We start from the raw sequence: 14446 nt of genomic DNA, 5'->3' as shown, positions 1-14446 counted from the left end.
TTCAACGTGACTGGTCATATGATTAGATGCACCTGAATCGACATACCATACATCATCATGTGTCTCCTTTCCTGTAATTGCATTCATCATATGGTGCATAACAAAGAGACGCTCATTTTTGTCTTTATTTTGTCGTGAAGACGATGCATAGTTTCCTTGCTTTAGTTTACCACTGTGAATATCATCCTTCTTAGCATAACAATTGGCTGCAATATTTCATGTTTTGCCACAATAAAGGGAAAAATAGCAGAATTTCCAAAGCTTGTGTTCTACCATCCACCTCTTCCTCTAGAGCTCCACCTGCCTCTAAAGTTTCCTCTACCTCTAGAAACCTGCATTTCACCAAACTATTGATTGAACCTGTTTTGTTGGTTATCACCAACACGTCCCATATCACGGCCTCTCGAAGAGGATCTACCATGTCCCCTTCCTGAAGTCGAGTAAAATGCTTGGACCTGTTCACCATTTCTTTCAGACGAATCACCCTGCATATTGATCTCTTCACTAATCATGAGAGAGATCAGCTCATCAAAATCTGGAAATGGCTTATGTACATATACTAAAGTAACAAATGATTTCCATGCATTCTCATTGTTAAGGCCACTCACAGTGGATGAAACCAAATCATCATCATCTGGCATTGCATCAATCGCTGCTAAAGCATCTGCAATGCTCCTCACCTTCAACACATACTCATTGATAGACATTTTCCGTTTCTTCAAGGCATTCAACTCTTGCTTGAGTTGAATCTTTTGTACCTTTGTATTTACTGAAAACATGCTCTCAAAATTTGTCCAAGCTTCATGTAAAGTTTTTACATTTCTTATATGTCCCAACATAGTATTATCAATGACTGCAAATAACTAGTACATCACATTTTTGTCTTTTGCATTCCACTCTTTCCATGCTTTTAACTCATCTATAGTTGGAGGGATACCCACCTCTGACTCCTTTTCTTCACCTAAAACAAACTCATAAAGGCCCTTTCCAATGAGGAAGTTCGTCACACAGAACTTCTATGAAAGATAGTTGTTCTTATCGAGCTTCTCAATAATGGGATTTCCATTGTTCTCTGCCATTATCACAAACAAGGATACAACACAACAAGCTAGTCTCTGCAATCTTTCACAACACGTGCATAGCAATACACCAAGCAACCTTTTTCACTGATTTCTCAATAGTACATACAATTTGCAACCTGTTTGCAGATAAACCTTATGTTTGCTTCCTGCAAACACCTCAAAAATTACAGATTTGAAATCGCAGGTATACCCTGAAACTACTGTCTGCAACCTTGCGGCTCTAAAACGGGGCCCAAAATGGCCTCAGACGCCCAAAATATACAGAGATCTGCTTGCACACCAAATCTCACAGCAATCTGAGATTTTTGCTCGACCTTGCTTCCAGTGCCTCCACAGGCACTATCCAAGAGAGAGAGAGGAAGAATGGGAGAGCTTCTTACCTGTTGCTTGCTTGCTCGAACCTTGCTTCTTCTTCTTCACTTCAGCCTTTAAAATCAACCTCTCTCAGTGGTGCGACTCTGATACCATGTCAAGAATTACGTGGTGGGGAGACTTGCTTGAGCTGCTGCACCAAACACACATTGTATACATAAGAGGAAGCTCACTCAAGAACACAAGAAGAGATATGGAGGCCAAAACGTTTTCTTGATGGTTTCTTCTTCTTCTTCCATGCACTATACAATGTACACAAAGTATAGATAAGATACAATATAAAGGAAAGTGGCGTACTAAGTCAAACAGTGCATAATCGACTGGCGCTATGTCTTTTCCAGCTGTAGGTAGGTGGAACAAACTAAATATAATAAGTGATAAGTCAGTGGCCATGTGAGTATCATAATTACCACCAATGTGCTAAGTGTAGACATGCGGACCCATCTAGCCAGGCAGTCCATCATCAATGTCCGCACATGTTGAGCTTTCCATCTCAACAATTTAGTGAAACATATACAACCAGCTTTCTTAATTAACCCGTTAGATCATAGGTTTCTTCACATAATTTATCTCACGGACACATACAATTCAAATAATCCTTGAGTATTATATTGGAATTTTATTACAATTTTTATCTTTTCGAATATGCAGAAGATATACAAAATTCCGCGAGGGTATTCCGCCCACCAAGATTCCACCCCTGTAACTAGTATTAGGGTTCCAAGATCCCATCCTGGGTCAGAAGGGGCTCTTCAGATTCTAGGAGTAATGCAGAATTTACAGCCATATCCCCCCTAGCACCCACATTTTCTATTGCCCGAGACTATCCCTATGGTCAGACCTTTTTCTATGGAGCTAGTCTAAGCCTCTCGAATTGATAACCATGACCCCCTTGTAGTAGGGTCTTGCAACTAGCTTGGGGGTAGCCTAGCACGATCTTTCCTTTTATCCTCTTTGTTAATGTTTTTAATCAAAGATCTAGATTCTAGCAAACACAGTCAATATTTTCTGTAATTGCATTCAAACATATAGCATTGATGCAATGACAATCACACATTGTGCATCTCACAACTTCTCATAACCAAGGTAGACCTTACCCTAAGGTAACCTTACAATCTAATGAGGATTCTCCTCCCATAAAGATATGTTGAGTACATTTATTTCAACTTTGTTATGCAAAGTATGAGTTTTCCGCTTAGGGCTAACTTACTCAACATAAGTGATACCTTTGCATAAATTATTTTTGAAGAATGTCCAATATTCCTCCATTTCTACTTTGGGGTTTGTAGATAATACGTTAGACTCGAATGGTCTAAGTTGTTCTTCATATTTTTGGATCCCATCTAATATTTCCTTAACATTGAACCTAAGAAATAGTGATTTTCCTTTAGTTGGTACCTAGAAAAATACAATGACGATAACCTAATGAGACGATTTACAAGGATTTTTAAATAGACTACTACTTTTATATAACAAAGTGTTATTCAATACTTAACTTTGTCATGTTTGACACAATAGATATATCAAGCTATTTTACTTTAACTTTACATTAAACTAATCTCTCGAGTGTGCATATAGTCCTTTACTCATTTCATGCAATGCAACTAGGAATTATTTTTGTGTGCTAACTAATGCACAGCTTGCAATTCTATTCACAAAATTCTATCTCATAGATCATTCCATAATACTAAGTTCTTTGTTTATGCAACCATCTACACGATCTACCTAATAGTTAAGTATCCATTGTAGTTTTCTACTTCATAACTTATGTAATATCCACCTATAACTATTTCTATCATGATTCTAAGGATTATAACTTTGACTAATCTTTTCCATGACATGTAATTACAAATCATCGGTAGTAGTTATCAATTTATGCATGCACTAATGCACATTCTAGATGAAAGCTATTAGTTCATGTAAGAGTAAGTATGGAAGCCAATATTTTATGTACTTAACTTTCATATGAATGATGTCCATACAATCTAACAAGTAGTTCATGCACTATTTAATACAAAAGCTTAATATTTTATGTAAAATTTTAGCAAAAGCCTTATTACTTCATGTAGGGATATGAAAACAATAGCCTATTTCTGAGAGTAACCTGGTTGAGCATGACAACATTAGGAATTTCAACTTCGCTTGCATTTGCATTTGCCACACCCAATGATCCATTGGTAGTGGCAATCCCAATAACCTCATTCACTCATGTATCTCTAGCAATACCCGTTCCTCAGCCAGTTGCGGTGGTTCTCGTGGTCTTTGCACCTCGTTGTTTTGGTGCCATCGTCAAGAGTGGGGTTGAGAGATAAAGAAGGAGGGTTGAACTTGAGATGGGAGAGCGTGAGAGAAGCTTGCCTTATCCATGATCGAGAGGGGGTAAGTTAACTCTCTCTTTCACTAACTCCCTATTATCACTAACTTCCTATTCTTGCCAACTCTCTTTCTCTCTAACTCTATCTCGTAGCCTCTCGAAGCATCTTCCTTCTTTGTTTTTGAGAGGGAGGGTATGCCTTTATATAGGTAGAAGGGAGTATGTGCTACCTCTCCCTCTCCTTCTCTTTCTCCTCCCTTTTAGTCATGATAACTCCTTCTCTCTCAGTTTATATTGGGAGCTTCTTTACGCGTCAATCAAAATGGTGATGATGACGTTAGTGATGATGATAATTGTGGTGAATATGGTCGTGGCTTGTTCATTGTGTAGATTGGAAGGTGGTGACAATCAATCTCATTATAACATTTTATTAATGTTTTAGTAATTATTATATGTATAACTTATATAGCATTTAAAACCCTCTTACCTTACTAACTTATAAACTAACTAACCTAGTATTTAGACTAACAAACATTTTTGGTTGAAGGTTAACCAGAAATTTATTTTGCAGTGATGGAGTTGAAGAGAAAGTTTGTTTTTTTGAAGACGCAAGGATGTTACAACAACGAACAGAATTTGATTAAGGAGTAAAGTATACACAACAAATATGAGAATACGAAAAACTACTTTAATTTCAAACGAGCTAATATAAAGATGGCTTTGTCCACCCATGCACTTCCACTGTGAAGCTTAAATGACGATCCATATAGGAGATGATGGGTGAAGAGCTTAAGGCTACGTAAAAGAACTCTAACTAGGTGAAAGATAGTTTAACAATGGCTTTGGAGGGGTCTTCCTTTTATAGCAGAGCAGGTAGCCAAGGAATATTCCCTTTACTACCAAGCCGAGGATACTACCCCTAGAGCCCCCGAACCCCAAAATAAGCATCCCTGATAACTCTCTCATCTTGCAACTAGATGCATTGTGCCTCAAATTGCTACCAATATAAGTACTCTATCTAACCCAAAGGCTAGATCCATAAAGATCACCTTTTTTCCATCTAGTCACATAGACCTCATCTAACATACAAGTCATGCATGCATGTGCACATTTGCACCAACAAAAAAAAAATCTAACTCATATATGTCTTATCTCATAGTAACCATCAGAAACAAAAGTTTGGTATAGAAATCACGTGAAAATGCAGTGTGTAATGTTGCTTTGATGTGTGAAAATCATTATATTTGATAAGAAATACTCAAAAGATAAACATGTGTGCATGCATGTGCAAGCACACAACACCAACAACTAAAAATTTTCAAGTTTTATAGGTGGCATGTCATAGTAACCATGAGAAATAAAAGTTTGGGTATAGAAAACATATAAAAATGCTAGCATATACACTTGCAAGCCATGAATGTTACACTAAATATCCAAAAATTGAGGAAGATGAGAGGCAAACTCAAGTAAACATATGGATAAAGTTTTAATAAATTGGAATGTTAGAGTTGGAGGGGCAACTCCTAATATCGCAACAAACTAAATAAGAACTACAAAATTGAAATCCAACCATTGTTATTATAAAGATATCAAAACAATCAACTTTGAAATGCTTGATATATAAATTGAACGTCACTTTTTACAAAATGAAATGATTACTATTGGAACATGTTCTTTATGCAATGTCACCTTCTTGAAAAGGTAAGAGAAAGGGCTTTGAAAATTGCAATCCATTTGACAATTAGTAGCATGCAACCTATAATTACAAGACATACAAGTATCACCACTCTTTACAATACTCTTTGGAAGCAAACAATATCATATGTGAATATGAATACTACTTTAATCAATGACCCAACACATAGTGAAGCCCTTAAACCTTAATTTTTCTACATGTGATACACACAAAGGAATGTAGCAAGTTTGGTGAACTCTTCTATTAACTAACATTCACTAGCATATGGAATAGTTTAAAGTAATAAATTGGTGTAGGTAAGTGATGTAGGATATAGACTTTAGTTAGACGTGTACAAAGCTAACCCTTGCTTAACATGTTATCCACTTAGCGCTATATTCTTAAGCACAAAAAGGTTGAACATGTGTAAAGAAAAGTTTGCTTTTCATGTTATTATAATGTTGTCCTTCGAGTTACTGTTGATTTGGACACTACTATCCATTCAAGCTTCCTTAACAAGTGAGGTGGAAAGGATTGGGAGAAATAGCTTAATGGTATAGTAAACACGTGGCCCTTTTGAGAGATGAAGTGGTTGCACTGATGTTTACAATGGGGGAACTTTTGCTACCAATTCGAATGCTTTTGATCATAGGGGCCATGGGGCAAGATTGTGGAACCCCTCATGAGTGTGGAATGGTCCATATACTAAACGAGTGGATGGTCCACATACTATAAAGTAATATGCATAGGAAAAGGTATCACTAAAGGGGCATGAAAGCTAGTGCACAAGATAAAACAAACAAGGAAGCTTCTCTTTTTTTCGTGTCAAGTGGGGCCCGCATGTGCTTAATGCCAACAACAATGAGCCTCTTCCTATGGTCTAAGTTGGCTTAACTCATTGAGTGGTGTGGCACATGCCTACACTAGCCCCTTATTGAGCCGAAGGCTAAGTTTTGACGTGGTGCCTGCACACCATGTGTGCAAGACAATGATGATAGTTGACTTAGGTCAGAGCTTATCAAGGAAGAGGGGCATGTGAGAATGTGGGGGAATATCAGCAACCATAGGATAAGCAAGTCCAATTAGCAACACTGGCTGTCACACATCCCCTCCTACCCACCCCACAGAGAGAGAGAGAGAGAGAGAGAGAGAGAGAGAGAGAGAGAGAGTGTGTGTGTGTGTGTGTGTGTGTGTGTGTGTGTGTGGGAGGGGGGGGAGGGGTTTAGCATTGAGCACCTTTGGCCTTGAGGTAGGAGCTACCTAGGATGGGAAAAAGAAGAAGCCTTGACTTTGGAATTTTACTTTTATTAAAGGTTGCAAAGAAAAGAATTTTTCGGGGTACACGTCACGCGTGGAATAAAATAAAACATAACTTGACTCATATCCAGCTGTACTGGACGGCACGTCCTCATCAGCTTGAAGGTTGGCACGTCATCAGAGGGGACACGTCAGAGGCAGGGAAAAAGCTTAGAAGCTACGCTGGACCAATGAGAGTGTGACACGCACAAATCGTCACATGGGGGCATAGCGTGTTGTTGGGGATTATCCATCTGTCCACATTGGACGGCTCCGATGGGGGCGCGTCGGCGGGATCCGACGGCGCAGAAAGAGGCCCGAACCTTTTTTTTTTTACCCTCTTTCTTTCTGTTCTTGACGAGGAAAATAGATGTTAAATAAGAATAAAAAAGAATTGCGGAAAACTGTCTCCTATGAGTCGGCCGGTGGGCCCACAAGCACGTGTTAAGTGCGGGCCCTTTTGTTCACCGTCGACGTTGACGTGGAGATGCGCTGGCATCCGTTTTCTTTCGTGGTGGACTGGCCGTCGTACACGTGGAGGGCAAATCTGCGGGCGTGAGAAGGGCACGTCTGGTAACTAATACCTGGCCGCCACGTTGAATGGCGTGTGGGCCCCACCAGCCGTACTCCCTCACACGTCATTACGCGTGCTTTATTTATATATAAATAGGAAAAGGTCTGTGGCGCTTGAATAAAAAATGAAAGGTTTTTATACGGATACGAATACGAATACGCAGTATTCTGGCTTTTTTTTTAAAGACACCACCAAAAACATCCCGCACCGAAAAAACCTGCAACTCCAAATTTTGGAGGGATTTTTGAATCAAATTATAAGTGTTGACCATTTTTTAAACTAAAGTTTTCTAAATCCCAAAGTTTTAAGCTTTCTACTTTAAATGTTGATACTTTAAAGCTCTGTTTTTTTAAACACTCAATTTAACCGTCGCTATTAGTGTCGCTATGGTGCTAATAAGCCGAATTTTCTTCTGGGTTCCATGCCATGCCTCACAACATGATTTTAAATTTTTTCAAGTTTCAATTTTTTATTTAAGTTGGTTTGCTCTAAAATGGTAAATATCCTTTTTTAAAGCTTTAGATTGGAATCCTAGAATCTAAAGAAGACATTGAGAGTGCTTTTGAGCCTCATCTCAAATGTTAAAAGTTTTTTGGGGGGTTTGTAAGAGCGGGCAATTAAGTTTCCTTCACCTATTATGTATAACATCCTGAAAGACACAAGGGAGGTAGTAATATGGTTGGTAGTCCCATGTTGGGAAGATGTTAGATTTTCTTCAAGTTTAGCAAGTGAGCCTTGGCCTTGCCAAACACAATAAAATAGAAAGCAAATGCCAAGGGTCGCTTTGCCAACGAAATAGCCTAGTGAGCCTTGGTTACACTTCCCCACTAACACAAATCATGTCACATTCTTAGCATGTGAGTGCATACATTAATAATGTACATTCAGTTGTTTCTTGAGTTTGTGCCTTTAATAGCCCATGCAAACACTATGTTGAATATCAAACATCTACAATTACCAAATCTACTAAAAAGTATCAAGTAAATCTTTTTAGGCACTATAACCTATAGGTAGCCTTGCCCTTCAAATTCGATTATTGACACACAAGGTATCCCAATAGCTACACTTGTGTATTCCACAAGGGATTATATAGCAAGAGCTACACTTTTCATTCACGTCATGTATGTCATCCCATAAAATACCAAACACATTCCACAAGGGATTATATAGCAAGAGCTACACTTTTCATTCACGTCATGTATGTCATCCCATAAAATACCAAACACCGTTGCCAACATGTTATGATCATCTAGGGCCCATAACTTATGCAAGTGGTAGGAAGAGATTGGAAGTTGAGGATAAGAGTGAAATATTGCACATTTAGCGAATAGATTTTGGAAGTGCATTCAAGCAAAACTGACAAATCATCTAACTCTAATACTTCAACAAGTATTAACTTCCAAGGGTGAAATATAGTGAGGTTGGGGCCATAACCTAGTTGATTAGAGCTTGTGACTACAAGCTAGGATATGTGAGTTCAGTCGATTCAAGCTTCGTCGGCAAGGACTGCCCTTATTTACCATGAGGCAACATATAACACATTAAAAAAGGGTAAAATATTGCCCTTTTGCTGGAGTTAGATTTTGGTGTTCATTGATGCAAAGGGCTTCTACACGATTTGACCAATTCTTCAAGCAAAATATTGCATTAAAAAAGGGTAAAATATTGCACTTTTGCTGGAGTTAGATTTTGGTGTTCATTGATGCAAAGGGCTTCTACATGATTTGACCAATTCTTCAAGCAAAGATTACCACAATAGCTACACATGATGCATCTCTCACACATGATTTGAGGAGCTACTACTATCTAATTTGGATTGTCTATAATTGGCTCACTGGTCAATTGAGGCCCTCTTTTAAGCCAGTATTGTGCATGCCTTACACATTTTTGAAGTCTCTAGACCATTGAGTTCAACAAAACCTACATTCCAAGTATAATAAAAACAATTATTGAAAGGGTATAGACCAATACATTGAGGTCTTTTTGAAACCTAGTGTTGTGCATATGTCAACACCATTGAATAGGTCTTAAAACTATTCAATTCAATTTCGACCCTTTGTGCATGAAATGTTTCTCCACAAGTTGATTAATTTAAAAGATTGCAGCAAAACTTTATGCATTACCAACTTCCAGAGGATCTACGTATGAAAAAGGAACCTATGAAGAACCCCATATGATGGAACTATCACATCTTTCTGCAACGCCAATTGTGTAACTTCACGCAGCTAACACCCTGGCCATGGCTGTTCACTGATGTCTCACAATCACAGAAAAGAAGAAGATGGAACTGAACAGTCCATATATACAATAGTACAGAATTCTCAAGTGTATTCAAGTAAACAGGAAATAGTGCACATACAACGGGTATTGTTACAAGTACCAATAGTATTCTTGTTTGTTTGGTTACAAAGACAAAACTGGTGTTGGTACATTTTGGCAAGAAAAATAATAGTTGCCATTACATGTAGCTCTGCACGAGTCTTCGACCAGGCATAGACAACGTTTCCCTTTGCCACTTTGGAGCAAATGAACATCTTGCACTGGCTTGTGTTTGCTTATTCTAGGGCTGTCTGAAATACAGCATCCGTATAAAGGGCCATTGTTGTGACTATACCTGACAAAGAAGGTAGCTTCCTGGGGCTGATTGCCCAGCTTGAAGTTTGTGTTCAAGCAACAAGCTCTGTTACACCTCATGTGCTATCAAGCACTTGCCAAGTCAGCAAATTACGATTGGCTTTCACCTAAGGCACTGTTTCCTGTATATTGTAAATTCAGTCAGTTGTTAGCCCCATGTAGTAAGGGAGGTGTCTGATCTAACCCGAAGAGACGGAAACTGCTATATTCCCAGCTTCATGTCCTACTGCAGTAGTCCCTGCCAGGTCATAAGCCTCCGCCTCCTCCCGTCGCAGGTGCTCATTTGCTGAATGTCCTAAATCTCTCTTTCCAGATCTTTGTATGTCATTATCTAGTTCTCCAGTTAACTCATTTGAATGTACCCTTCGCATTTGCAACTGTTCCTGCAATGCATGAGCATTTGAAATCACACAAACTACAAATTCCAGGTTCCTTGGTTGTATGTCATCTTACCTGTAGTGAAGAATTCTCTGCAGAAAGCTTCTTGCATTGTTCAGTTATTCGTGCAAGTTCATTTTGAAGAGTGGTGTTTTCTGCAGTAAGGGTCTCTACTCTTGCTGCAAGGTCTTCACACTCAGCCTGCCAAGTGAAGAAAATGTATAATTTTCTTAAAACATTGATCACATTCTCAGATAATTAATAAGGACCATATCTTTGGCATCCTACCTGCTTCCGTAACCTTGACCTTCGAGCAGATTCCCTGTTTGACTGCTTCCTCCTTTGTCTCTTCAATTCTCTCTCATCCTGCCCAGTCAAATATCTGTGTCAGCCGTCAAGTTATAGCTGTTACATCAGCCTGGCCATTAATCCACACTGTTGACTATCTCATTTATCTTCTTAGCCTACCTGTAACTTGGCCACTGACTTTCGCATTTATTGGTAGGTTCATTCTCTAGATTAATACACTTTAACAATGCATTCATTTGACAGGTGCAAGTTGCAGCACTGTGTATGTCTGGCTTAGGATGCAAAGATACAAGAACAACTTATATCTTCTGGTCAGCCTATCTTCAACATGCAGAACTTAAGGTAGAAGTCCATCTTCAAAAATGAAAACCACTCCAATTAAAAGGCTTTATTCATTAACAACAATCAACATTCTTCCATTCTTAACACAGTAAAATCCACTCCATACCCATTTTTTTGTTTTCTGTTCCGGAACATAATAGCAGAATTTAATGTCAGTTTCAATCAGTTGGTTCAAAATGGGCTCCAACAAACGATTTTGACTGTTCAAACAACTTGATAAGCATGATACTACAATGAATTGGTGTCAGCATGCACAACTTAGAAGTGCAGATCCTAATTATGCGTGTGTCAAATCCAAGCTTTGTCGAGTGCCTTTTAAGGCATGCATTCCAGGATCACTCAAAAAACATCATAAGCAGGTGAAAACTTGGCTTGAGAATCACAGGAGCAGACATAAAACCAAACTAATAAAAAGGCAAATTAGACCTGAATCCATAGCTCAGAGGAGACTCCATCTCTTGCAGGGCCGACCATGTTGTTTGCAGGTATGATTGCCGTGGTCGTTACAGCTGGTGAATTTCGTTTGCCTCGGCTGTTGGCCAACACAGCAGGGGCTCCCCCACTCCAATAATCCATGCCAATGTTTAGATTTGTAAGTGGGCCAGCACCTACCACCTGCTTCCCGGCTATAGAAATAGGTAAAGCAGCAGCAGGATGGTTCCCACTTGCATGATTTACATCTTGCCCACTTGCATATGGTGTTGAGCTAGCCACAGCAGCTGCCATCACATTGCAAGGACACTTGAGAAATAACTCTTGTGATTGTGTAGAAACATAGGCCTCTTACATGAATTGAATTTTACTGGAATTGCACTAGAAAGTTCCTAAATCAAGATGATGTTTTACCTTCAGAGGTTGCCTGATCAAATGAACCCTTCCGACCTCCCTGTGAACCCTGGCATCAGCTTACATTTAAGAAATGCAACGTGTATCTAGCATCCATAAGCCAATACTTGAAGATCATTTTACAGATTTGAGCTAAAAGGAACCAGGCCTTACATATTGAGAGTTTCCCTCGCTACCTTCTGTTGAGCCTTCACTTCCACTCTCGCCACTACAGTGGTAACAAGAAAGTTTCAACTCGTTGAAACACCAATTAAGGCCACATATGATGATTATGACATGATCAGGGGCACATTGGATATCTCTACATGTGCCACTAGAGCCAAATCACTGATGAAACAGAACCTTACCTCTGAGACAAAACTCCATTCGTAGAACCAGGGTTTCCTTTTGCAGAATCATTTGCCTTGGCAGTTAGCATTCCAAGGCTTCCCAAACTCCCTTTGGACCTCTTCATTGCACTTTTGGTTTTTCCATCCGTTGACTTCCCCTCTGCATCTGTGCCCCCTGATGTAGCACCCTGCAAGATACTCGATCAGGATTGTCTTCCAGCCATACAAACATAATGGTAAAAACGAAGTACAATCATACCCCAGGGGCCTCATTTCCATTTCCAATGGCCATGCCATAAGGGCTGTACGGATGAGGACCCTAGTCAAAACAAAAGCTCGCCTATGTCATATTAAATAGCATACAACATATTAAGTTTTGCACCCATGAGAGGGCAGATCTCTGGTGACAAAAGTGTTTCACTTACAGGAGGCATAGAAGGATGGGCATATATTCCTCCATGGGGGTACATAGCTGCATAGGGTGGTGGAGTTCCATATGGTGGCATCAGAGGCTGTTCATAAGCAGAAGGATATCAGATCAGACCCGCTCCAAAAAAATGTCGATCAAACAATCTTGGCATCCCTAGCATTAGTGAGTTTATTAAATAGAGCAAACCATCACCTGAGCACTCCATATGTATGGATGGGGTTGTGGACCTGAACCAACTGTAGAGGCGAAGTACCCTGGAGGAGGCAATGGAGCTGTTCCTGTCCCATAGTATGCCTGTAAGATGCACTGTGGATGTCAAAGAGAGCTGTGCAATTGGACCGGTACAAAAAGCATGATCCAGGTTCTTCCCATAAGAACTATACAAGGACAATTTCAAAGGTAAAAGCTGCGGAACAGGCGTCATTATACTCCTAGGTTGCATAATGCTACGGACCTGGAAAGCAGCTGCCCATTCGGGGTAAGACATTGGCGTCGTGGCTGGAGGCTGCTCCTGACAATATGAGCCAGAATCAGAACAGAGCTGTAATACATCCCTCGGGCACTTAAAACACCAGAAAGATCATGCACCTGGGGCGTGGACGTCTTGGTAGTCTTGGTAGGAGTGCCCATCTCTCCTGAACCCATGTCTGACATGAAATCTCAGCAGACAGGGGGCACTTCCTTTCTCTTACCTATCATACAAAACAAACTGACCTTTCGTTGTTAAAATAAGGTCTGTCAAGCCGAATTGTAAGAACAAAACTCAATGGGAAACCTTCTGGGGTATTCATTCTATCAGGGGAGTGCTCCTTATTGCACTCCCCTTATTTTTGTGTGTATGTGTGCGTGTGTGTGTGTGTGTTGTTGGGGGGGGGCGGAGCACTGGCTAATGCGTAGGCATGCTAATGGGCAAGGTGATCCCTCCCCTACCCGCTCGCTCGCTCGCTCGCTCGCTCTCTCTCTCTCTCTCTCTCTCTCTCTCTCTCTCTCTCTCTCTCTCTCTCTCTCTCTCTCTCTCTCTCTCTCTCTCTCTCACACACACATTACTGCGAATTCAAATTCGGAATTAATAGCAGAATTGGTGAGAAAAGGCGGTACCTTCGTCAAGACGCGATTGCACACCGAATGTGAGCCACGCAGCTTTGGTCCGGCTTGAACGAGGAACCCAATGACAGAAGACTCAAGAGTGATCAAAAGGGTGGTTAAATGAGCGAGCAAAGATAGCAGAATTGGGACCATGGGAAGGGCAGGGACAGGGGAATCAGGGCATGGAAGGAGAAAGAGACAGGAGAGACGGAGCGCCCATATGATCGCCAGAGAAAGAAACGCAGAGAGAGAGAGAGAGGTTTTAGAGATGGGTACTAGTGAGGCTGCGTGTGTGTGGATCTTCTGTCATGTGCCCCCCCACCCTGATGCACACCTCAGACGCTCACTCATCATCGTCAAGCCCACCAAAAGCTCTCTGTGCGAAGCACCACATCATCAGCCAAACCGAAAATGCAACAAAAACTGCCTACTCACCCAACAACATACCATGCCTTCATGTCATATATGTATATATACGATGTATGTGAGATGTAATCGTGTATGTATGTATATATGATGTATGGAGGAGGTAATCATGTATGCATGTATGGCTCCCTTCTCTCACTTCCTCTTAGAGTCTTATGTATATGTATGATCATGTATATGCACTCCCCCACCCACACACACACACTCTCTCTCTCTCTCTCGTACCACCCTCCCTCCCTCTCTTGGCCATGCCCCCCCACCCCCGTGCCTTTCCCATAGTTTTCCTTTACCTTCATACCATGCTGGTCTAATGCTCAAGTAGCTCTTAGAGTAGTGTCACACCCAGAGTCTTG

General features: G+C 40.4%; 1 protein-coding gene across 7 annotated transcripts; it reads right to left on the bottom strand.

The window, feature by feature from the left end:
- Nucleotides 1-9624: 9624 nt before the first annotated feature.
- Nucleotides 9625-14123, bottom strand: BZIP16 (basic region/leucine zipper transcription factor 16). Of its 7 annotated transcripts, none has more exons than XM_087693009.1 (13): nucleotides 13680-14123; nucleotides 13170-13290; nucleotides 13036-13092; nucleotides 12774-12875; nucleotides 12577-12663; nucleotides 12411-12470; nucleotides 12170-12339; nucleotides 11976-12030; nucleotides 11823-11871; nucleotides 11403-11695; nucleotides 10614-10691; nucleotides 10401-10526; nucleotides 9625-10330 (listed from the first exon to the last, which is right to left on the bottom strand). In XM_087693009.1, the coding sequence occupies exons 2-13, from the start codon at nucleotides 13233-13235 to the stop codon at nucleotides 10127-10129; spliced, it is 1347 nt and encodes a 448-aa protein (XP_087549135.1). In that variant the 5' UTR covers nucleotides 13236-13290; nucleotides 13680-14123; the 3' UTR covers nucleotides 9625-10126. The 7 variants fall into 7 exon arrangements, with proteins under 7 accessions (XP_087549135.1, XP_087549139.1, XP_087549140.1 ...); XM_087693013.1 differs by having other exon boundaries at nucleotides 9625-10324; XM_087693014.1 differs by having other exon boundaries at nucleotides 11823-11862.
- Between the last annotated feature and the right edge of the window lie 323 nt (nucleotides 14124-14446).

This window comes from Lygodium microphyllum, chromosome 14 (genome assembly GCF_053477565.2).
Source record: "Lygodium microphyllum isolate KBCC chromosome 14, Lygodium_microphyllum_v1.1.10, whole genome shotgun sequence".
NCBI classification, from domain to species: domain Eukaryota; kingdom Viridiplantae; phylum Streptophyta; class Polypodiopsida; order Schizaeales; family Lygodiaceae; genus Lygodium; species Lygodium microphyllum.
The sequence above is the reverse complement of the archived record's forward strand: the minus strand, read 5'-3'. Positions and strand labels throughout refer to the sequence as shown.

Excerpts from the sequence above, each read along its gene's own strand:
- BZIP16 (XM_087693009.1), bottom strand. The coding sequence starts at position 13,235 with ATGTCAGACATGGGTTCAGGAGAGATGGGCACTCCTACCAAGACTACC. Across the intron at positions 13,093-13,169 it reads CCAAGACGTCCACGCCCCAG|GAGCAGCCTCCAGCCACGAC; the intron begins GTGCATGATCTT and ends TCATATTGTCAG. Across the intron at positions 10,527-10,613 it reads GGTCAAGGTTACGGAAGCAG|GCTGAGTGTGAAGACCTTGC; the intron begins GTAGGATGCCAA and ends TTCACTTGGCAG.